The sequence below is a fragment of the Oryctolagus cuniculus genome, chromosome 15, assembly GCF_964237555.1.
Source record: "Oryctolagus cuniculus chromosome 15, mOryCun1.1, whole genome shotgun sequence".
NCBI classification, from domain to species: Eukaryota; Metazoa; Chordata; class Mammalia; order Lagomorpha; family Leporidae; genus Oryctolagus; species Oryctolagus cuniculus.
Window position 1 is genome coordinate 27110585 of NC_091446.1, and position 23294 is coordinate 27133878.

Below are 23294 nucleotides of genomic sequence, written 5' to 3' on the forward strand. Positions count from 1 at the left end.
AGCTACTTCCGGAGCCTTGGAGTTCCATTCCAGGCCACTAGATGGCACCAAAACTTCAAAGAATTTTGCTTAACTCTGCTTCTGGTGATTTTCTGTGAATTTTAATTAATACTTTCCAAAAAATGATTCACTTATTTTTACCAGTGATTCAGAGAATAGCTCTATTTTGCCACTTATACCTTCCTATTGTTTGTGCCACAGGGAAAAGCAGGTTGAACGCAGGTGCGCCTGGCTCTCGCGCCTTCTGCCCACTGGTGGGCTCCCAGCCCGGCCAGGTCAGCACCTCTTCTTTTTGCCACAGCAGCCCCCAGCGGCGTCAGGGACACAGCTGGACTTCACAGCGTCAGGCTGTCCTGCAAGCTGGAACGGATCTGTGATGATATCCTGTCAAAGGCAAACCAAGACGAAAAGATAAGTTCAAGAAACCAAGATTTCTGTTTGCATTGTGTTGATTTACCTAGAAGGAAGATTACAGTTCCATAGGATCCTTGGGAGGTAGCCTCAGTCACTCTACTATAAAAGTAGCTGTCTCTTCCTGAAGCTGCTAATTAAATTATCACTGCTTTCAAGGTACAACTCATTTTTTAAAGATTTATTCAAGAAGCAGAGACAGAGGCAGAGAGAGACAGGCAGAAGGAATCTCTGATCCATCTGTTTGCTCCCCAATCGATACCCCTAACAGCTGGAACTGGAAGGGGCTGAGGCCGGGAGCCATGAACTCAATTCCACGTCTCCCATGTGGGTGGCAGGGACCCAATCACCTGAGCCATCATTGCCTGTTGCGTCCCAGGGAGCTGGCGCTGGGTTGCACCCAGGCTCTCTCCTATGGGACACAGGCATCGCAGCTGCTGGGTCAAGTGCACACTTCTTTCAAAGCCTTTTTTTTTTTTTTTTTTTTTTTTTTTTTTTTTTTGACAGGCAGAGTGGACAGTGAGAGAGAGAGACAGAGAGAAAGGTCTTCCTTTGATGTTGATTCACCCTCCAATGGCCGCCATGGCCAGCGCGCTGCGGCCAGTGCACCACGCTGATCCGAAGGCAGGAGCCAGGTGCTTCTCCTGGTCTCCCATGGGGTGCAGGGCCCAAGCACTTGGGCCATCCTCCACTGCACTCCCTGGCCACAGCAGAGAGCTGGCCTGGAAGAGGGGCAACCGGGACAGAATCCTGCGCCCTGACCGGGACTAGAACCCGGTGTGCCGGCGCCGCTAGGCAGAGGATTAGCCTAGTGAGCCGCGGCGCTGGCCAGGAGGCAGAATTTTTACTTTTTTTTTTTTTTTTTTTTTTTTTAAGATGCATTTATTTGAAAGGAGAGTTACGGGGGGGTGGGGGGAGGCAGATAAGAGAGAGAGGGAAGGAGGTCTTCCATCTGCTGGTTCACTCCCCAGATGGCTGCAACAGCCAGAGCTGGGCCAATCTGAAGCCAGGAGCCAGGAGATTCTTCCAGATCGCCCACACGGGTGCAGGGGCATCTTCCGCTGCTTCCCCAGGCACATTAGCAGGGAGCTGGATCAGAAGTGGAGCAGCCGGAACATGGATTGGCGCCCATATGGGATGCCGGGACTGCAGGTGGCAGCTTTACCCGCCACGCCACAGCACCGGTCCCCAGGTTGAAGATTCAACGGCAGCCTTTACGTTTCTTCCTTTCCTCTCCCAGTGAGACACCTCCAACAGCAGCCCCAGTGGGACCAGAGGAGAACTGTGTGCAGACAGAGCGGGGTGACAGCACAGTCCTCGGACGTGAGTCCACGCTCCGATCCATCGCCGCTCACGGCGGGCAGGAGAGCGCGCAGCCCACGCACAGACTCCACATCCATGGAGCCGAGGGTCTCGAGGACCATGCCCGTGACTGAAGGAACTTCCTGGTGGCCTTGACCTCTCTGGCCCTGAGCTTCCGCCTTCTAGAATGAAGAGGCCTGGGGCCAGTGTGGTGGCTCCGCAGCCCAGCCACTGCTTGAGGTGTCAGCATCCCACGTCAGAGCACTGATTTGAGTCCTGGCTGCTCTGCTTCCAATCCAGCTCCCTGCGAACGTGGTCTGGGAAGCAGCAGGTGATGGCTCAGGTACTTGGGCCCCTGCCTCCCACGTGGGAGGCCTGCATGGAGTTCCTGGCTCTTGGCTTCGGCCTGGCCCAACCCTGACCATTGCAGCCATTTGGGAAGTGAACCAAATGATGAGAGATGTCTCTGCCTCCTCCTGTCACTCGACCTTTCAAATAGAACAATGAAAGTTCTTCCCGACATCTGGGCCCCCCCACCCAGGACAGCCTGGCATTGGCGAGGTGATTTCCATGCCTGGGAGGGGCTGGCGGGGCTGGTGCTACTGCCAGGCCTGCATCACCACGCTGTTTCCTCCTGAGTTTCACCACAATTCCTGGTGGGAAGAGTTAGCCTGTCCTCCTTTCCTCTCTGAAAAATGATTTTCCACACCCTTCGTCTTGGTACTCAATGTCCTATCTCCCAATAGAAAGAGACAGCCACATCACTGCCAAATGCATGCTCCTTGCCCTCAAAGGTGTCAGGACTTGAAGGAACTCTGAGGCGAGCCCCCGGATAAGCCTGCCAGTCCTGTCCAGACACCACCCCAAGATTCTGACGGGATCGGTAGGAGAGCAGGGATCAGCAGCACTGAGTCAAAGTGGCGACCGCAGGCCAGCACGGTGGCGCAGCGGGTGAAGCCGCCACCTGCAACGCCAGCATCACACAGCAGAGCGCCGGTTCAAGCCCTTCAGGCTCTGCTTGCAATCCACATCCCTGTTTGGCATGCCTGGCAAGGCAGCAGGTGATGGCCCCACTCTTGGGCCCCTGCAACCCACAAGGGAGAACCTGGGGGAGTCCCTGGTTCCTGGCTTCGGCCTGGCCCAACCCTGACCTTGCAACCACGTGGGGAGTGAACCAGTGACTAGAAGCTCTCTCCCCTTCTTTCTCTGTCACTCTGCCTTTCAAATAAATAAAATCAATCAAGAAGAGGAAGAAGAGGAAGAAGAGGAAGAAAGAGGAGAAGGAGGAGAAGGAGGAGGAGGAGGAGAAGAAGGAGAAGAAGAAAGAAGTGAAGAAAAAGAAGAAACTGTCTATTTAGGGAAAAACACAAGTGAAAAAGTAAATGCTACACTAAGAAAAAATGTTTCATATGAAAGACAATCTGCTTTTTTTTTTTTTTAAAGTTATTTATTTATTTATTTGAGAGGTAGAATTAGAGAAAGAGGGAGAGATAGAGAGTGAGAGGGCGCTTCCATCTGCTGGTTCACTCCCCGAATGGCTGCAATGGCCGAAGCTGGGCCAATTCGAAGCCAGAAGCCAGGAGCTTCTTCCAGGTCTCCTATGCGGGTACAGCAGCCCAATCACTGAGTCATCCTCCACTGCCTTCCCAGGCCATGAGCAGAGAGCTGGATTGGAAGAGGAGCAGCTAGGACTCTAACCAGAACCCATATGGGTTGCTGGCACCACAGGCTTAGCCTACTGCACCACAGCACCAGCCAAAAGATAATCTCTCATGGAGCAATTTTTCAAAAGGCTAATGCTCTAAAAGAAAATGGTTAAATCTGGGCTGGCATTGTGGTACAGCATGTTAATCCACCACCTGTGACAGTGACTTTCTTTTTTATTTGACAGATAGAGTTAGACAGTGAGAGAGACAGAGAGAAAGAAGGTCTTCCTTCCATGGGTTCACCCCCAAAATGGCTGCTGCGGCCGGCGTGCGGATCCGAAGGCAGGAGCCAGGTGCTTCCTCCTGGTCTCCCATGCGGGTGCAGGGGCCCAAGCACTTGGGCCATCCTCCACTGCACTCCCGAGCCACAGCAGAGAGCTGGACTGGAAGAGGAGCAACCAGGACTAGAACCCAGTGCCCATATGGGATGCCGGTGCTGCAGATGGAGGGTTAACCAAGTGAGCCACGGTGCCGGCCCCTGACAGTGACTTTCAAATAAATAATTCAAAAAAAAGTGTCAGCTCCACAATTAGACACAGGTTCAAGTTTACCACTTTTTAGCGGTATGACCCTGGATTAATAAATTAATCTTTCTGAGCCTCACTCTCTTCATCTGTAAAATGGGTATAATATGGGTTACTGTGAGACTAAGTGACACGGTGCTTTGAACATATTAACTGTCCAATAAAAGCCCTCTGTATTATTGATTTTTTAAATGATTTACTTTTTTTTTTTTTTTTTGACAGGCAGAGTGGACAGTGAGAGAGAGAGACAGAGAGAAAGGTCTTCCTTTGCCGTTGGTTCACCCTCTAATGGCCGCTGCGGCTGGTGCGCTGCAGCCAGCACACCGCGCTGATCTGATGGCAGGAGCCAGGTGCTTCTCCTGGTCTCCCATGGGGTGCAGGGCCCAAGCACTTGGGCCATCCTCCACTGCACTCCCTGGCCACAGCAGAGAGCTGGCCTGGAAGAGGGGCAACCGGGACAGAATCCAGCGCCCCGACCGGGACTAGAACCCGGTGTGCCGGCACCGCAAGGCAGAGGATTAGCCTAGTGAGCCACGGCCCTGGCCAAATGATTTACTTTTTATGGAGTCTTTTTTAAAAGATTTATTTATTTATTTTGGAAGTCAGAATTGTACAGAGAGAGGAAAGGCAAAGAGAGAGAGGTCTTCCATCTGCTGCTTCACTCCCCAATTGGTCACAATGGCCGGAGCTGTGCTGATCCAAAGCCAGGAGCCAGGAGCTTCTTCCAGGTCTCCCATGGGGCTGCAGGGGCCCAAGGACTTGGGCCATTTTCTATTGCTTTCCCAGGCCATAGCAGAGAGCTGGATCAGAAGTGGAGCAGCCAGGACTCACACCAGCACCCATATGGGATGCCGGCACTGCAGGCGATGGCTTTACCTGCTATGCCACAGTGCCAGCCCCAAAACAATTGGCTTATTTACTTACTTGAAAGGCAGTAGAGGGCCGGTGCCATGGCTCACTAGGCTAATCCTTCGCCTGTGGCGCCGGCACCCCGGGTTCTAGTCCCGGTCAGGGCGCCGGAGTCTGTCCCAGTTGCTCCTCTTCCAGTCCAGCTCTCTGCTGTGGCTCGGGAAAGCAGTGGAGGATGGCCCAAGTGCTTGGGCCCTGCAGCCGCATGGGTGACCAGGAGGAAGCACCTGGCTCCTGGCTTCGGAACGGCGCAGCACGCTGGCCGTAGCAGCCATCTGGGGACTGAACCAACAGAAGGAAGACCTTTCTCTCTGTCTCTCTGTCTCTCTCTCTCTGTCTCTCTGTCTCTCTCTCTCTCTCACTGTCTAACTCTGCTTGCTGGGTGGGGGTCGGGGGGAAGAATCTTCCATCTACTGGTTCACCTCCCAAATAGCCATAACTGCCAGAGCTAGGCCAGGCTGAAGCCAGGAGCCAGGAACGCCCTCCTGATCTCCCATGTGTGTGGCAGGGACACAGATCTTGGCCATCTCGTGCTGCTTTTCCAGGCACTGCTGCAGGAAGCTGGGTCAAAGGACGGGAGCCAGGACTCTGAGCTGGCCCTCCGATGGGGGATGTAGGCGTCACGGGGGGCAGCTTAACCAGCATGGCCCACGCAGGCCCCGGTGCTGCTGCTTCTGTGGTTCGCGTTATCATGACCATGACCATTAGCTGAAGCAAGGTGCGCCAGAGCAGACGCTGCAGTATTTTAACAACAACATCTTTTTCATAGCACAATGCACTTGGCTCGTCAAGATTAAAAAGAAGAAAAGAAAGAGCAGAAGGGACTCCCCAAAACAGGCTCCCCCGAGTGGATCTCAGTAAGCAGCAGCCCTTTCTACTCCTGTGTTGCAGCAGCCGCTGGAAGGCCCCTGCCCGGCCCACCCTTACAGGCCGCCTGCCAGGCTTTACCGTGGAAGGCCGCCACGGGTGAGACGGGAGCATCCTCCCCCGAGAGCACAAGGTTGCATTTCTAGGCCACGCAGCTGCTTCACTTTTTAAATCTCCCTTCAGTGTCCATTACTCCCGCTTCAAAAACCTGGAACTGATCTGACGACACTGGCACATCTGCAGGCTGAAATAAATTCGGCATGCTGAGATAAACCAGGTCAAATGCGCAGAACAGGACTGCTCCTATCTGAGGTCATGACCTCTGCTGTGTGCGAGCTGCAGGCACACGGATAGGGAGGGTGGCGGCGGCGCTGGGGGGAACGGCCTCCTCTGGGTGCAAACTCACGCTCGCAGCTCCAGCGGCAGGGGGACCCCGGGAATGTGGCTGGAGGAAGCGGCCCCTCCACTGCAGTCCTCTGAGAGCAGTCAGGAAGGTCAGCGGAGGCAAACATCTCAAATGGACATCGGTCCTGACCAGGGCACTTTGTTATCTGTCAACTCCCAAGAGCTTCACCACAGCAACAAGCACACCGGTGGAACGTTGACTCTGAAGTCGAAAGTCAAGTCTCTCTACACTGCAAACAATCTCCCAAAAGTAGCAGTAGCCAAGCGCCCAGGCTCAGAGCAAAGCAAGAGAGGAGCCAGGCTTCAGCTGCACGGCAGCCTGGGCGCGTCTGTGCTGGCGAGCACTGGCCACGGAAGAACACACAGCTTTGTGGGCCCCACTGGTTCTTTTGGATTCAACTCACCTTCCTCCAACTACAGATTTACCATCTTCGAGGGTGATCTCTAAATAAGCTTTACTCTTAAAGGTTGCTTATGAGATAACAAAAAAGAGAACACACAGGCTGGTCTTGTGGCACAGCAGGTAATCCTGCCGCCTATGATGCTGGCATCCCACACAGGCGTGTCCTGGCTGCTCCACTTCCAATCCACCTCCCTGCTAACGTGCCTGGGAAAGCAATGGAAAATGGCCCACGTTGGTTAGGCCTCTGCTACCCACATAGGAGACCTGGAAGAAGCTCCTGGCCCACCCTTGGCCATTGCAGCCATTTAGGAAGTGAACTAGTGGATAGAAGTTCTTTTGATCGCTCACTCGCTTTCTATCTCTCCTCTCTCTGTAACTGACTTTTATATCAATCAATCAATCTTAAAAAAAAAAAGAAGGAAAACAGTGTGCAGCATTACTAGTATATCAGTGTATAGGCAACATACCCAAAAATGTCTACAAAACACAAGCAACAAAAGGAAAAAGATGTTGGAGAAAAATTACAGAATTCCTGAGACCAGGAGAAAGGGCACGTGGGAGAAGGCTAGAGGAATCCTGCCAAGAATCCTGGTCAGAACCCAAGCACTCAGAATCTAGAACTCAGTCCCAAGCAACCAAGAATTCTACTGAGTATGAATCTGTAAGTGTAACTCCTTCTATTTCTTTTCTTTCTTTCTTTATTGGAAAGATAGAGACAGGCAGACAGAGATCTCCCATCTGCTGCTCACTCCCCAAATGCCCACAACAGCCAGGAACTCCATCCTGGTCTCCCACACGGATGGCGGGGGCCCAAATACTTAGGCTGCCTCCCAGGATGCGTGTTAGCAAGAATGCCGGCATCAGGAGCTGATTCTCCAGTATGGAATGGGGCTCCCCAAACGCCTGCCCCTGCTTCTACTTCTTGAGTGTGTTTTATGTGCCAGTCACTGGGTTAAGCATCACACATATGTCATTTCATTTGGTCCTTGCAACCAAAGGGCAAAAATGTCATTACTACCTCCTTATTACCCATGAGGCTTAGAGATTAGATAACTTAGGTGACGTGAGCCGAAGTGGCACAGCCAGGATCTGAAGCTGGTTTATCGGACTACAAGGCCTGCACAGTGAAACGTCACCCCAGGCCATGATCCTGTCCCAGCGCTATCAGGAGGTTATTCCCACAGGCTCTCACATCAGTGCCTTGAGCTGCATCACGGTCATGACTCGGCTGAAGGCTGGGAGTCCCAAGGAACTCCCAGGGGCGGGCGTTGTGGCACAGCAGGTTAAGCCACTACTGAGGATGCCTGCATCCCATACCAGAACGCAGGTCTGAGTCCCTGCCACTAGTGTGCAAGATCCAGAGGGGACTCTGGGCCCCTGGTTTTAGCCTGGCCCAGCCCCAGCTGTTGTGACCATTTAGGGAGTAAACTAGAGGATGGGCTCTCTCTGTCTCTCTCTCTCTCTCTCTGTCACTCTGCCTTCAAAATAAGTAAATCTTTCTTTTAAAAATGTCTTGAAATACATCACTAAATCTGTTCTAAACAAAACATTATAAGTTAATCCACGTGTTAATAAAGTAATCATGCTAGCATGGTAAAAAGTAAAAGATGAGAGAGAAAGGAAAAGAAAGATACTGGCGCAGTGGGGGAAGCCTCTGTCTGCAGTCCAACACCCCACACTGGAGCCAGTTCAGGGGCTCAGGACGTCCTGGAGTGCATCCACAGATATACCCAGGGAGGAGTCTCGGCCTCCAGGCCAGGACCAAGAAAGCAAAGTTATGAAACCAACTGAAATCCTTGGGTAGATACAAATACGCGAGAAATAAGCCACGGTGAACAACCCCAAAGACCGCGACTGGCTTCTTGCTTTAGTAGCAGTCCGCGGCACACACAGTGACTTTTCCAATGGTTCTCTGAGACAGGGAACTGAGAGCTAAACAGACCTTGGCTTCTAACACAGGGCAGGCTCCAGAGGCCGGCGGCTTCTCTGCAATCGGTTGGAACAGAAAATCTTCAGCAAATCGTGAATTCTTCAAGATAATGGCTGTTTCTTCATCCACTTCCAGGAGTTCACCTTTCTGAAGGGTAGCATAAGAAGCACCTAGTGAGAGAGGCTGCTTTAGTGGCAACAGGAGAAAAACGCCCCGTCGTTCCCTAACGGGCAGCACTTGGGAAGAGAGACCACAGCTTGTCCCGCGGGGCTGCTCGCAGAGCCAGACCCGCTGCATCTGTTCTCAGATGGAAGTGACCAGCGTCCCAACCCATGTTTTTTGGAGGTGGCGCTGAGAGGACGCTCACTGCCCCCAGGTCTACTCTCTGCCCAGAGTTGGACGTGGAAGCCACTGTCCCCTGAGCTTCACCCAGGTCAGCAGCAAAGAGGAGGCTTCGGGCTCCACGGTGTATTTCATCACATCCTGTAACAGGGTGACCATGCCTGACAGCGTCAGAGCTGGTGGTGTAGATTTTGCTCTAAAAAATGGATTAGAAGTGTTTTTTCTGCAAACCTCTAGATCAGATCAGTGGTTTCACAGGCCCTTCCCACTCCTGTTATGCGAGTCTGGGAGCAGGCAGCATTATCAGGGAAAAGCACCAGGGGCCATGCTGCGCCACGTGCTGCCTCAGAAAGCCAAAGATCCTGGGGCTGGCTTGTGGCTCACTGGTTAACCCTCCGCCTGCAGCGCCGGCATCCCATATGGGCGCCGGGTTCCAGTCCCAGTTGCTCCTCTTCCAGTCCAGCTCTCTGCTGTGGCCTTTGAGGGCAGTGGAAGATGGCCCAGGTGCTTGGGCCCCTGTGCCCGCATGGGAGACCAGGAAGAAGCACCTGGCTCCTGGCTTCGGATTGGCGCAGCATGCCAGCCGTAGCAGCCATTTCAGGGGTGAACCACCGGAAAAGGAAGACCTTTCTCTCTGTCTCTCTCTCTCTCACTGTCTATGGCTCTACCTGTAAGAAGGAAAGAAGGAAGGAAGGAAGGAAGGAAGGAAGGAAGGAAGGAAGGAAGGAGGGAGGGAGGGAGGGAGGGAGGGAGGGAGGGAGGGAGGGAGGGAGGGAGGGAGGGAGGGAGGGAGGGAAGGAAGGAAGGAAGGAAGGAAGGAAGGAAGGAAGGAAGGAAGGAAGGAAGGAAGGAAGGAATCCAAAGATCCTTATTTGGGCCAAAAACTCTGCAGAGGGAAACTCAGTGCTTCCACCTTTGGGACAACTCATGACTGTGCCTTCTGTTGAACCGAAATTCCAGGATGTACCAAATGTGGTGCTCTAAGTATTATTACTAATCCTTAGGGAAATTCTGCAAAGTAGGCATCCTCATTTCCAATTCTACAGTGGAGCAAACTGCACCTCAATGATTTTGGTGACTAACTCAACTTTATTCAACACATCCAGAACTGGAACCCAAGTAGCTGATTCCAAAGCCTGTACTTTCCCATTTTGAAAAAACAAAGTTTACTGTGCAGAGTAGGAAAAACATTACCACTCATCATATACACAAAATTCCTTGACTGCATGATACAATTAAACAACCACAATAGCTTTGCCATATTCCTTTTTTTTTTTTTTAATTTTTGACAGAGTTAGACAGTGAGAGAGACAGAGAGAAAGAGCTTCCTACAATGGATCACCCCCTAAATGGCCGCAACGGCCAGAGCTACGCCGATCCAAAGCCAGGAGCCAGGTGCTTCCTCCTGGTCTCCCATGCGGGTGCAGGCCCAAGCACTTGGGCCATCTTCCACTGCCCTCAAAGTCCACAGCACAGAGCTGGACTGGAAGAGGAGCAACCGGGACTAGAACCCGGAGCCCATATGGGATGCCGGAGCTGCAGGCGGAGGGTTAACCAAGTGAGCCACAGTGCCAGCCTCCTATTCTTTTCTATCCCGTTTATCTTTAGTTCCCCCACTCTTATGTCACAATAAAGCATCGCAAAACAAAACTTCCTTAGGCATGTTAAAGGTATTGTGGTTACAGAAGAGGTTATTTTATTCTTAGGTGATGCAAATGGAAATATCTAAAGTGTCATGGCGTTCACAATGCCCTTTCCACGATTCAGCAAATATATATTTATGTGTATATATGCATGCATATACACCTACACATATATATTTACATACACAACAAAGCAAAATATGGCAAAATGTTTTCAATTGCTGAAATAAGTAATGAGCATATAGGCATTCACACATATGGCACAATTTCTTCAACTTTTCTGTATGTAAAGACATTTTTATAATAAATATTGGGGCGAAAAATCTAATCCACTTAAAAAACCCCCACACGAACAAGCAAAGTCCAGAAAGTGAGAAGCAGTAGAAGGTCAAGAGAGGCCGGCACCGCGGCTCACTAGGCTAATCCTCCACCTTGCGGCGCCAGCACACCGGGTTCTAGACCCAGTCGGGGCGCCGGATTCTGTCCCGGTTGCCCCTCTTCCAGGCCAGCTCTCTGCTGTGGCCAGGGAGTGCAGTGGAGGATGGCCCAAGTGCTTTGGGCCCTGCACCCCATGGGAGACCAGGAGAAGCACCTGGCTCCTGCCATCGGATCAGCACGGTGTGCCGGCCGCAGCGCGCTGGCCGCGGCGGCCATTGGAGGGTGAACCAACGGAAAAGGAAGACCTTTCTCTCTGTCTCTCTCTCTCACTGTCCACTCTGCCAAAAAATAAAAATAAATAAAAAATAAATTAATTAAGAAAAAAAAAAGGCCGGCGCTGCGGCTCACTCGGCTAATCCTCTACCTAGCGGCGCCGGCACACCGGGTTCTAGTCCCAGTCGGGGTACCGGATTCTGTCCTGGTTGCCCCTCTTCCAGGCCAGCTCTCGGCTGTGGCCCGGGAAGGCAGTGGAGGATGGCCCAAGTGCTTGGGCCCTGCACCCCATGGGAGATCAGGATAAGCACCTGGCTCCTGCCATCGGATCAGCGCGGTGCACCGGCTGCAGCACACTAGCCGCGGCGGCCATTGGAGGGTGAACCAACGGCAAAAAGGAAGACCTTTTTTTCTGTCTCTCTCACTATCCACTCTGCCTGTCAAAAAAAAAAAAAAAAAAAAAAAAAAAAAAAAAAAAAAGAAGGTCAAGAGAAAAGTCCCTCAGCAAGGCCGGGGAAAAGTGCTGGAAGCTACGGAAATCCTTATTTACCTTAAACGTGAAATTTGCATCAAATATCAGTTCTTTCTCATGTCCTGTGATCCCTCCACTGTAGATAACTTGACATCTTTCGGCTGGTCCTGTCTTCGGAAGTTTGAAGAGGCGAAATGTTGCAGACACAAAACGACAGTCACCTAAAAAGAGCATTTGCTCATGGTCACCTCCTTACCTTGCTTGGCTTCACTCTATGGAGTGCCTGCAGAACACTGTAGTAAGCGCCAGCCTTCTGGGGTTTGCCATTATACTAGAGCCAGATTGGACATTCCCAGACAACACAAATCTCCCTCAGTGAGGCTCACTCCACAGAATCAAGCCACTGATTTAAGGCCGTCCAGGCTATTGTTTCTTACCGACAACTCTTTCCAGTTCTTTGTTTTGAATTGTAATGAGATTGGCAGTGACCAAACGTGGAGGGCAGAACCCAATGTTTTTGGCAAAGTTGGCGAGATCCTTCCAGTACAAAGCGCCTCCCAGGCACTCACCTAAGAAAATCACAGACCAGTCAATACTCGAAATAGTATTAAGGAAATTACTGTTTTATGCAATTGATTAGGACATGGTATCAGCTAAAACATAGGCAGGTCCTGGACACAGAAGCCAATCTGAGTGTATGTATCCCAAGGTCTAGAAGTCATGGTTAATGGCCGGCACCGCGGCTCACTAGGCTAATCCTCCGCCTAGAGGCGCCGGCACACCAGGTTCTAGTCCCGGTTGGGGTGCCGGATTCTGTCCCGGTTGCCCCTCTTCCAGGCCAGCTCTCTGCTGTGGCCAGGGAGTGCAGTGGAGGATGGCCCAGGTACTTGGGCCCTGCACCCCATGGGAGACCAGGAGAAGCACCTGGCTCCTGGCTTCGGATCAGTGCGATGCACCGGCCGCAGCACGCCGGCCGCGGCGGCCATTGGAGGGTGAACCAACGGCAAAGGAAGACCTTTCTCTCTGTCTCTCTCTCTCACTGTCCACTCTGCCTGTCAAAAATAAATAAATAAATAAATAAATAAATAAAATAGAAGTCATGGTTAAAAGTGGGTGTGCCAGGGGCCAGCGCCGTGGCTCACTTGGTTAATCCTCCACCTGCAGTGCCAGCATCCCATAAGGGTGCCGGGTTCTAGTCCCGGTTGTTCCTCTTCCAGTCCAGCTCTCTGCTGCGGCCTTTGAGGGCAGTGGAGGATGGCCCAGGTGCTTGGGCCCTGCACCCGCCTAGGAGACCAGGAGGAAGCACCTGGCTCCTGGCTTTGGATCAGCGCAGTGCCAGCCGTAGCGGCCATTTGGGGAGTGAACCAACGGAAAAGGAAGACCTTTCTCTCTGTCTCTGTCTCTCTCACTGTCTGTAACTCTACCTGTCAAATTAAAAAAAAAAAAAAGTGGGTGTGAGATGTTCCAATAAGTTGGAAATGAACTAAATGGTCACCAGTGGAAAAATGGTTCAAGTATGGTATCTCTGTAATAAAAGTATTTTTAAAAATCTTCTAGGGTGGGCATTTGGTGCAGCAATTAGGTTGCTGCTTGGGATGCCTGTGTCCCACATCAGAGTGCCTGGTTCATGTCCCAGTTACTCCACTTCCCATCTAGCTGATGCGCACCCTGGGAGGCAGCAGGTGATGGCTCAAGTACTTTGGTCCCTGCCACCCATGTGGGAGACCTGGATTGAGTTCCAAGTTCCAGGCTTTAGCCTAGCCCAGCCCTGAATGTTGCAGGCATTTTGGTAATGAACCAGCAAGTAGGTCTCTGTCTCTCTTCCTTTCAAATAAAATGAAAATAAACAGGGGCTGGCACCTGCAGCCCTGGCATCCCATGAGGTTGCCGATTAGAATTTGAGTCCCAGCTGCTCTACTTCTGATCCAGTTTCTTGCCAATGCATCTGGGAAAGCAGAAGATGCACCAAGTTCTTGGGCCCCTGCACCCATATGGGAGACCCGGAAGAAGCTCCTCGCTTTAGGCCAGCCCAGCTCTGCCTGTTTTGGCCATTTGGGAAAATGAGTTAGTAGATGGAAGATCTCGATCTCTCTCTCTCTCTCTCTCTCTCTGTACTCTGCTTTTCAAATAAATAAATTCTTTAAAAAAAAAAAAACTTAACTCTACTCGAGTCCATCCCCAATTCTATTTTTTTTTTAAATGAAAATAGGCTGGCGCCGCGGCTCACTAGGCTAATCCTCCGCCTAGCGGCGCCGGCACACCGGGTTCTAGTCCCGGTTTCTAGTCGCCGGATTCTGTCCCGGTTGCCCCTCTTCCAGGCCAGCTCTCTGCTGTGGCCAGGGAGTGCAGTGGAGGATGGCCCAAGTGCTTGGGCCCTGCACCCCATGAGAGACCAGGAGAAGCACCTGGCTCCTGCCATCGGATCAGCGCGGTGCGCCGGCCGCAGCGCACCGGCCGCGGCAGCCATTGGAGGGTGAACCAACGGCAAAGGAAGACCTTTCTTTCTGTCTCTCTCTCTCTCTCACTGTCCACTCTGTCTGTCAAAAAACAAAAAACAAAAAAAAACAAAAAGGGCCGGCGCCGTGGCTCAATAGGCTAATCCTCCACCTTGCGGCGCCGGCACACCGGGTTCTAGTCCCGGTTGGGGCGCCGGATTCTGTCCCGGTTGCCCCTCTTCCAGGCCAGCTCTCTGCTATGGCCAGGGAGTGCAGTGGAGGATGGCCCAGGTGCTTGGGCCCTGCACCCCATGGGAGACCAGGAAAAGCACCTGGCTCCTGGCTCCTGCCAGGATCAGCGCGGTGCGCCGGCTGCAGCGGCGGCCATTGGAGGGTGAACCAACGGCAAAAGGAAGACCTTTCTCTCTCTGTCTCTCTCTCTCACTGTCCACTCTGCCTGTCAAAAAAAAAAAAAAAAAAAAAAAAAAAAAAGAAAATAAATAGGCTTAGGAAACATGCTAAATAAACAAAATTCAAATACTAACATTATATGCACATATGAAAAACAGAACTAGAAGAATTTATGCTAAAACATTAAAGAGGTTATTACCAGGTTATATGATAAGTACTTTTTAAAAATGATTTTAAAGAGTTACAAAGAGGGGGAAAGGAAAGGGAGAGGCAGAGAGAGAGAGAGAGACTGGCACAGCTGGGGCTTGGCCAGACTGAAGCCAGGAGCCAGGAGCTTCCTCCAGGTCTCCCCAGTGGGTGCAAGGGCCCAAGCGCTTGGGTTGTCTTCAGCTGCTTTCCCAGGCACATTAGCAGGGAACTGCATCAGAAGAGAGCAGCCAGGACTCGAACCAGCACTATATGGGGTGTCTACAGTGGCCCCAATTTTTTTCTTTCTTAAATATTTTCCAACTCTAACAAAATCCACTTATTACTGCATAATAAGAAAAAAAGCTAAAAAATCCATTCTAAAAGTAAAGCCTTTTGAGTCCACAGACTGAGCACAGGCACGCATGGATCTCAGCTTTCAGAGACCCCGTGCAGATGACAACAAAGCAAGGAACAACATGGGCGCGATGAGCACAGGGGGGCTGCGGCAGCACCCACGCTGGAAGTCGCCTTCATCTCCACGCTGCATTTTCCAGGCATTTTTCACATTCACTGTCCCGTTCAGCCTTCCTAACAGCCTTTATATTTTACAGTTTGGAAAACAATGACTCGAAGAGATGAATGCAACTGTCCAAGGTCTTATCGCTGGTGAGTGACAGCGGAAGAAAGCAGCCTCGGCCTCTCTCCCTGTCCTGTGTGATCTCATACCTGGCTATCTGCAGAAAGGGGCTCTGCCTTAAATCAAAGCAAACAGGGACACCGACCCCATAAAACTCCGTGAGTCCTCACTTCTTCTGGCAGTTCAAGGCTGGCGTAGACGTCACTGAAATACAGCTCCCCGCCATGCTGAAACAGAGTGGTGTTAGTTCCAACAAGGCTAAAGTTTAAATCGATCGCAGATAACAAATGAAGGGATGAGAGAACAAAGTTTGAAAAACCAAGGGAAGTGTTTGCCTGATCCTCTGTGAGCCACCAGCTGCCTCCCTGGTTACAATCCTTAGCAAGTCTCAGGATCTGCGTTCGGGGATCTACCCAACAGAGAGTAAAATCACTTTCTAAGAGTCTCTCTTCCAAATAAAGACACTCAGATTATCTCAAGTTTTTATCAGTCTGAACCAAATGCAGCTCTGGGTTCATGTATAAGTAACAAAGGACAAAACAGTATTCATAAACTCTTATCACCTGAAAATTAGATAGTCTTCTGGTGTTACTTGGTTTTATAACAATACATTATATTCTTGAAATGTTGTCCTTAAAATCTATGGCAAATGAGTAAGTGGGAACTCAAGAATTTAGCTAAAAGCACAGAGATCTAGAGTCTACAATAATGTCTCTGTTCTTTTAAGTACATTTTAAAAAATATTTATTTATTTGAAAAACAGAGTTACAGAGAGAGGTAGAGACAGAGAGAGAGAGAGAGAGATTTTCCATCCCCCGGTTCACTCCCCAAATGGCCAAAACGGCGGGAGCTCGGCCGATCTGAAGCTAAGAGCCAAGAGCTTCTTCCAGATCTCCCACATCAGTGCAGTTGGGCCATCCTCCGCTGCTTTCCCAGGCACATTTGCAGGGAGCTGGATCAGAAGTGGAGCAGCCAGGACTCGAACCAGCGTCCATATGGGACGCTGGCGCAGGCACTGCAGGCCAGGGCTTTAACACGCAGCAATACAGCCCTGGCTCTCGTAAGTACATCTTAGTGAGAACTGTGAGCTGGCCTCTGCAGTGACATCTGGACCAAGACAGCATTGAATCGAATCTGCACAGACACTGCCAACTGAGCTGCACCACAGTCCTGCACCTCCACCCTAGACACAGCTCGTGACACCCAGGAAGGCTGTGCACTCCTGCAAGTCCTCCTTCCAGAAAACAGTTGTAAAAGTCCCACCTTCTTTAGCTCCCCGAAGAGCTGAAATCCTAACAGATAAGAAGTAGGGGTGAACGCTTGGCCCGTTTTCCATATAACCGTACCTGGGTTCCATGCCCTCCTACTACCTACTCAAACTTCCTTGCTAAGGAAGCCCCTGAGGCTGGCGCCGCGGCTCACTAGGCTAATCCTCCGCCTTGTGGTGCTGGCACACAGGGTTCTAGTCCCAGTCGGGGCGCCGGATTCTGTCCCGGTTGCCCCTCTTCCAGGCCAGCTCTCTGCTGTGGCCAGGAAGTGCAGTGGAGGATGGCCCAAGTGCTTGGGCCCTGCACCCCATGGGAGACCAGGAGAAGCACCTGGCTCCTGGCTTCAGATCAGCGCGGTGTGCTGGCTGCAGCGCACTGGCCGCGGCGGCCATTGGAGGGTGAACCAACGGCAAAGGAAGACCTTTCTCTCTGTCTCTCTCTCCCTGTCCACTCTGCCTGCCAAAAAATTAAAAAAAAAAAAAGAAGAAGAAGCCCCTGAGAGACAGCAGTGATGACTCGAGTAATGGAGGTCCTGCAACCCGTATAGAAGACTTGGGTTGGGGGCCAACATCATGGCCTAACGGGTTAAGCCGCTGCCTGCAGTGTCAGCATCCCATATGGGCACCGGTTCAAGTCCCAGCTGCTCCACTTCTGATCCAACTCCCTGCTCATGTGTTTGGGAAAGCAGTTTAAAATGGCCCCAAGTCCTTGGGCTCCTGCACCCATGTGGGAGACCTGGAAGAAGCTCCTGGCTTCAGCCTGGCTCAGCCCTGGTCTGTGGCCATTTGGGGAGTGAACCAGCAGATGGAAGATCTCTGTCTCCCTCCCTAATAAAAAAAAATAAATGTAAAAAAAAAAAAAAAAAAAAGACCTGGGTTGAATTACCGGTTCCTGGCTTCAGCCCCATAGCTATTAGTGGGTACTTAAGGAGCAAGCCAGTGGAGAGAGCTTTCTGTCTCTCTAACTCTCTGCCTCCCAAATAAATAAATAAATAAACAAAAAGTTTTCAAAAGAAAGGAAGTCAGCTGCTCTGAGAGACACTGCACGTGTGCCAGGAGAGCAGGCTCACGGCATGGCTGGCAGCCACCCGCAGTCCCTGCAGCTCTGCAGACGTACTCCTGGGCTCGTGAGCAGCGGCAGCAAGCAGGGGCAGAGACGGCCAAGAGAGCGAGCATGCGCAGCTGCTCAACACCGCCCTGGACCTCGGAGGGAGAGGCAGCCACAGCTGGGATATCCCCGCATGCCCCCCCTCCCCACTCCTCTTTAACCGGGTGCATAAATGGTACGGCTGAGCTCTCAGTTCCGAGGGGACGGAAAGCACAGACGACCTCGGCGACCACACAGGTAAATGGATCCTTTCCCTCACCCTCGCCCTCCTCACCTTCAGCACTCGATACACCTCCTGCAGCACCTGCTGTTTATCAGGCACGAGGTTGACAACACAGTTTGATCTGAAAAAAGAACACGCTGTCATGTCCAGCAAATTCACACGCCGCTCGGAGACCTTCACGCCCTCTGCGTTCCTGGAAGTGGCTCCGAGCATTCTGTGGGAGCGTCCCCATCCTCTCTGCCTCCCTCAGTACCTCCCTTCCCCACACTCAACTCTCCCCCATGGGAAGGGAGAAGTGCAAAGTGTGTAAAAAATCCCAACACACTGAGAGCAAGCTCGAATGTGACAATGAAGACACCAGGCACGATTCTTCTGCATTTCTGCCCTGATGTTCGTCAGGCGACAAGACAAAGCCAGGCCCCAGATGCCTGCTGTTCCAGGCAGTTCTTAAGTCACGTGCGAAAAGCAGTTCCTAAGGCAGCTGTCCTAAGGTTGTCCCTTGGGCGTGATTTGACAAGTCAGAAGGGAAACAGGGAACCCCATAATGAAATACTATTTTCCCAGGAAAAGAATACAGTCATGTACCACACTACAATACATGACAGTGGTCCCAGAAGATCATATGGAGCTGAGAGCTTCCTATCACCTAGGGACACTGGAGATTGGAACACAACACTACTCAAGCTTGTGGTGCTGCCGCGTGCAAATGATCAACAGTACGTCACTGCCACATGATGATTACAAAAGAAACTCTTACTGGCTTATGAACTGACTATGCTTATATCCTCATTTTATAGTATACTCCTTCTACTTGTACAAGGGTACTTCAAAAAGTTTGTGAAGAAATTAACTTAAAAGGTAAGTTTCTTTCGGTGCAGAATTTTTTTTCAAGTCCATGCAATTTTTTAAGTTTCTATTTATTTGACAGGTAGAGAGAAAGAAAAATAAAGACAGATATCTTCCATCTGCTGGTTCACACCCCACATGCCTGCACCAATCAATGCAAATCCAGAAGCTCAGAACTTAATCTGGGTCTCCTTTATGAGTGGTGGGGACCCAAGAACCTGGCCACCACGTGCTGCCTCCCAAGGTGCACGTTAGCAAGAAGTTGGAATCAGAACCAGATTCAGACTCAAACCTAGGCACTCTAACGTCGGATACAGGCGTCCCAAGCAAGGTTTTTGTTGTGGTGGTGGTTGTTGTTATTAAAAGATTTATCAGGGACCGGTGCTGTGACATAGTGGGTAAAACTGCTGCCTACAGTGCCGGCACTCCATATGGGCACTGGTTAGAGTCCTGGCTACTCCACTTCTGATCCAGCTCTCTGCTAATGTGCCTGGGAAAGCAGGTGCGGCCGGCGCACCGTGCTGATCCTAAGGCAGGAGCCAGGTGCCTATCCTGGTCTCCCAATGGGGTGCAGGGCCTAAGCACTTGGGCCATCCTCCACTGTACTCCCTGGCCACAGCAGAGAGCTGGCCTGGAAGAGGGGCAACTGGGACAGAATCCGGCGCCCCGACTGGGACTAGAACCCGGTGTGCTGGCGCCGCAAGGCAGAGGATTAGCCTATTGAGCCACGGCACCGGCCTAAATAAATAAATCTTTAAAAAAAAAATTTTCTTCTGGGCTATTGTATTCTCTGCTACAAGCAGCTCAGACAAGCTCTCTCCCTTTATTAAGACATTGCCAAGTCTAATTTAATACCCTAGATGAGAGTCAATTCAGCAAAAATATGACATTTTGTGTGCTCAAAAGGAAATGAGCTACAGCATACCCGGAAGGCTACAGAACCTACATCACAATATCATAACTCTCATCCTTGATTCCAGCTTCTCCCAGCTTCTCAATGTAGCCATGGACAAAAGTCACATTGGGCGTTTGGAAACCAAATTTTTCCATGTGGTAGTCAAGATACTTTTTAGCCACTTCCACCTACAAGAAAGGAAAATATAGATTGAATGATCAATGGTTTTTAAAACTATACCACTTTTTCCCTAACATGGGATATTCTTCCCTTACACTCTACTAGATGTGGACACCGACTGCCAGGGGATGTGGCATCCCTGCGGTGTGTGCGGAGCTCAGACTCCAGCAGGGAGTCCCTCACACCTCCCAGGAGAGCCCGGAGCTGTCGCACGGTTTTCTGCTTCCAGATCAAGCAGCACGGGGCACAGCTGAATCTTGGGAAGCAGGGGCCGTCTCCAGCCACCCTTGCAGATTGCAGGGAAAGGCGCTCGGGGCGATGCGCTCCTCCTTGTCCCCCCGCGCCTCACCTGGCCTCTGGTCATGTCTATGCCAGTGACGCGTCCCTTCTCACCAACCAGCTGACTAAGCGCGTAGCAGTCTCTGCCACTCCCACTACCCAGATCCAAAACCCAGCAGTTTTCCAGACGCTCCGGGATGACCAGACCACAGCCATAGTACCTGGAAGTCAAAATGACATGTTTCCCACAGAGATTAGAGGACAACAAACCACTAGAGTGCACACACTCCTCCTCCCCCTTCCTCGATCCCGTCATTCACTCCCGTTCCGACGTAGGTGTTTCGTCTGCCTCTGGACTGGAAGCTCCACAAGGGCTGGGACTGTGTCCGCTTCACCCCGACACTGCTGCGCACGGCACCAGGTGGTCAGCGTTAAATACGCAGGCTAAAAGGGTTCTCATTAGCTGAACTTCAAAGGGGGCCCAGGGCTGTGAACTCCAAGCAGCCTTCTGTCCCCTTTGCGTGTTTACCTCGGGGAGGAAGGGGCTCAAGGAGTCCAGAAATCTTTAGGAAGCAGGCAGGGCACGAGCAAGGTGTTGGGAGGGCAGAAAGGCAAGGGAATGCATTCCAGGTGGTACCTGCTGGCTGGGCAGGCAGTGCAGACAAACGAGGCGAAGGGAGAGGTCAGAGGAGACAGGTGCATGGGAAGAGAGGGTCAAACTGTGAACACCCTTGACTGGCAGGTCCAAGGAGTGTAATGCCCGCCTTGTAGCCCTGGGCGGAGAGGCAGGGCTGCCGTTGGAGGCTCTTGGGCACAGCCGTGAGCTGAACAGTGCTGAGCTGAGTTGGGTTCATTCCCTAGCGGGCTGGGAGAGCTGCCATCTAGGGTCCTCCCGGGGTGGGGTGCAGCGCGGGGCACCCTACCGCAAGGCTACTTCCTCGTGCACGTTCCGCAGGGCTTCCCCGACGTGCTTGAGAACAGGCCTGGCGGGGGTCACACAAGCATTGGTCTGGAGGTCCGCAGATTTCTTCAGCGTCTGCCCATAGTAGTCCTGACGCAGTGACCACGCAAGGAAGGAGGAGCGGAGAGAGGGAACAAGAGCAGGAGCTGTGGGCCTCGATGCCCCGTCACCCGCCTCGTCCCAACGACTGGCTGACCTTTGCTCCCTGCAGGGCTCTAAGTCAGGCCCTGCCCCGCCCCCCAGCGAGGGGGCTACTAGGGGCGTGGGCCGCCAGGGCTTGCACAGGCCAAGACTACCCCCCACCCCTGCGCCGGGGCCCCACCTCGGCCATTCCAAGTGAGGCCCCCAAGGCTCTCACCTGCACGTCCTTCCGGATCTCGGCGTCGCGGAGGGCGGCCACTGCCGAGAGAAGGAGAAGGCGGCTGAAAGGGCCAGGGTGCTGTGGGGCGGAGGGGCATGCGGTGTGGACCGAGGGGGTGCGGGCAGGACCAAGACCTCGCGGGGCGGCGCGGCGCGGCGCGGCGGGGCTGCGGGAAGGACCGGCGGCGAGAAGGGGCTCTGGGCCTGGCCTGCGGGCCGGGGCGTGTGGGCGAGGGTCACACACACTTACTACTGTCTCCTCGGCCTGCGGACGTCAGCTCCGCGGCCCAGCGCGCCCGAGGCCCCGCCCCAGGCAGGCCAGCCTGAATTCCGCGCAGGCGTCCCACGCCCTAGGCTTCCGACCTGCGGACCTCCAGGCGCCGCGCACCTGCTGGGCCCGGGGTCCGCGTGCCTTTGGCCCGTCCAGCCCAGGGACGACATCATAGCCATCAGCATCCGCCGTCATAGCTCCACTACTAAATCGTGTATTGGGACCTTAAGAACACCCACGTATTTGCGGAATGAAATCACCTTTTCTCAATCTGTTGTTTAAAGCCAGATTTATTGAGATTTAATTTACGTCCAGTAAGCTTCATCTTTAACATACAGTTCTGTGAATTCTGACAAACACAGACGTCATCACTACAATCTAGACTAAAATGGTTCTCCCGCCCCTCTGGAATCAACTCCCTCTTCCCGCCCCCGGTCGCTCCAGAATGTTCCAGATAAGGACTCCTACAGCACGCAGCTGTTGTTTGGGTTATGTTTCGGTAAGCCACTTGGCTACATCCGTTTGCACCTCTGGTAATGCCTGGTCAGTCTGTCGGGTGGGAAAGTTAGACGTTAGCCTGTGTATGTGAGGGGCCTGAGGGAAGCAGTCCTGTCCACACGCTGATAGCTTTGTAGATGGGCCCTGCCTTTCCCCAGGGAGAGATCTCCTCTGCCCAGCACCGGGTGGCCTTCCCAGTCTGATAACACTGGGACTAAAACCTTGGGAGGAACTGTATCTGTGGCACACGCAGCAAGCCTTCTGTCTAAAAGAGGAAGGGGAGAAGGAGAAATGAACTGGACCCCATTCCCTTATGAGCCCCAGTCTGAATACAGACCGAGCCCCCAACCCTTTCCTGAGACGCCAGCCTGGCTAGCAGGTGCATTTCGACTCAGTGCTCAGTCTCTCCTGGGAGCCCACCTGGTCTCTCAGTTGTGTTTCTCTCAGCTCAGTTCTCTGTCTTCTGCTGAGATGCCCACCAGCTTGTCAGGTGTGCTCTCTTCGTCAAGCTACGTAAGCTCGCTTTCCCCAGTCTGAATGGCTGGGCTGAAGTCAGGAGTGCCGCCAGACTCGAGCGTGGGCACTCTGACGTGAGACGCTGGCACCCCGGCTGGCGTCTCAACCGCCAGGCCAAGCGGCTGCCCTGGCTTGTTTTCCTCTTGAAGGGCCGGATACGCAGGAGGTTAGGGGAACGGCTCTGTCCTCTTTCACTTGTGCTTGCTTATTAAGTTATCTTCAGTCTGTGGTTTATTCGCAGACTCATTTGATAATCCTCAAAAACACTTAACCACACACAGATAAACTGCGAAAATGCAAACAGCTATCAACTACACTGAGTCACTCCCGGTTTCCCCTCGTGTCTGGCGTGCAGGGCTGATTTTGGAACAGACTGCGACCATCATTCTCTCTGATTGGTGCTTCAGCCACAGGTTTTATTCTTTACTATTATTCCTCCTAAACGACAGGCATGCTATACATCTGTATACTACACAGACTCGGGCCCTCCTATGAACCATATGTTACATAGTAGGAAACGCTAATTTTTACAAATATTTATTCATTTACTTTAAAGGTAGAGTGATGTTGGGGGGGGGGCGAGGGAGGGGAGTCCGAGAGCTTCCACCCACTGGTTTACTCCCCAGATGACCAGCACAGCCAGGCTGGGTAAG

General features: G+C 52.2%; 1 protein-coding gene across 2 annotated transcripts; it reads right to left on the reverse strand.

The window, feature by feature from the left end:
* Window positions 1-79: 79 nt before the first annotated feature.
* Window positions 80-21715, reverse strand: AS3MT (arsenite methyltransferase). Of its 2 annotated transcripts, none has more exons than XR_001795159.3 (11): window positions 21607-21715; window positions 21355-21395; window positions 20959-21086; window positions 20106-20256; window positions 19628-19764; window positions 17887-17956; window positions 15383-15464; window positions 12003-12134; window positions 11644-11786; window positions 8470-8627; window positions 80-384 (listed from the first exon to the last, which is right to left on the reverse strand). XR_001795159.3 is itself a non-coding variant. In XM_008270429.4 (11 exons), coding segments are annotated over exons 1-11 (1128 nt in total). In that variant the 5' UTR covers window positions 21608-21715; the 3' UTR covers window positions 80-276. The 2 variants fall into 2 exon arrangements, 1 of the variants encoding a protein (XP_008268651.3); XM_008270429.4 differs by having other exon boundaries at window positions 8470-8604.
* Between the last annotated feature and the right edge of the window lie 1579 nt (window positions 21716-23294).

Coding starts and splice junctions, on each gene's coding strand:
- AS3MT (XM_008270429.4), bottom strand. Junction 12,135..15,382: donor GACTCACGGAGTTTTATGGG/GTCGGTGTCCCT, acceptor TGATTTTCTTAG/GTGAGTGCCTGGGAGGCGCT. Junction 11,787..12,002: donor AGAACTGGAAAGAGTTGTCG/GTAAGAAACAAT, acceptor TGCTCTTTTTAG/GTGACTGTCGTTTTGTGTCT.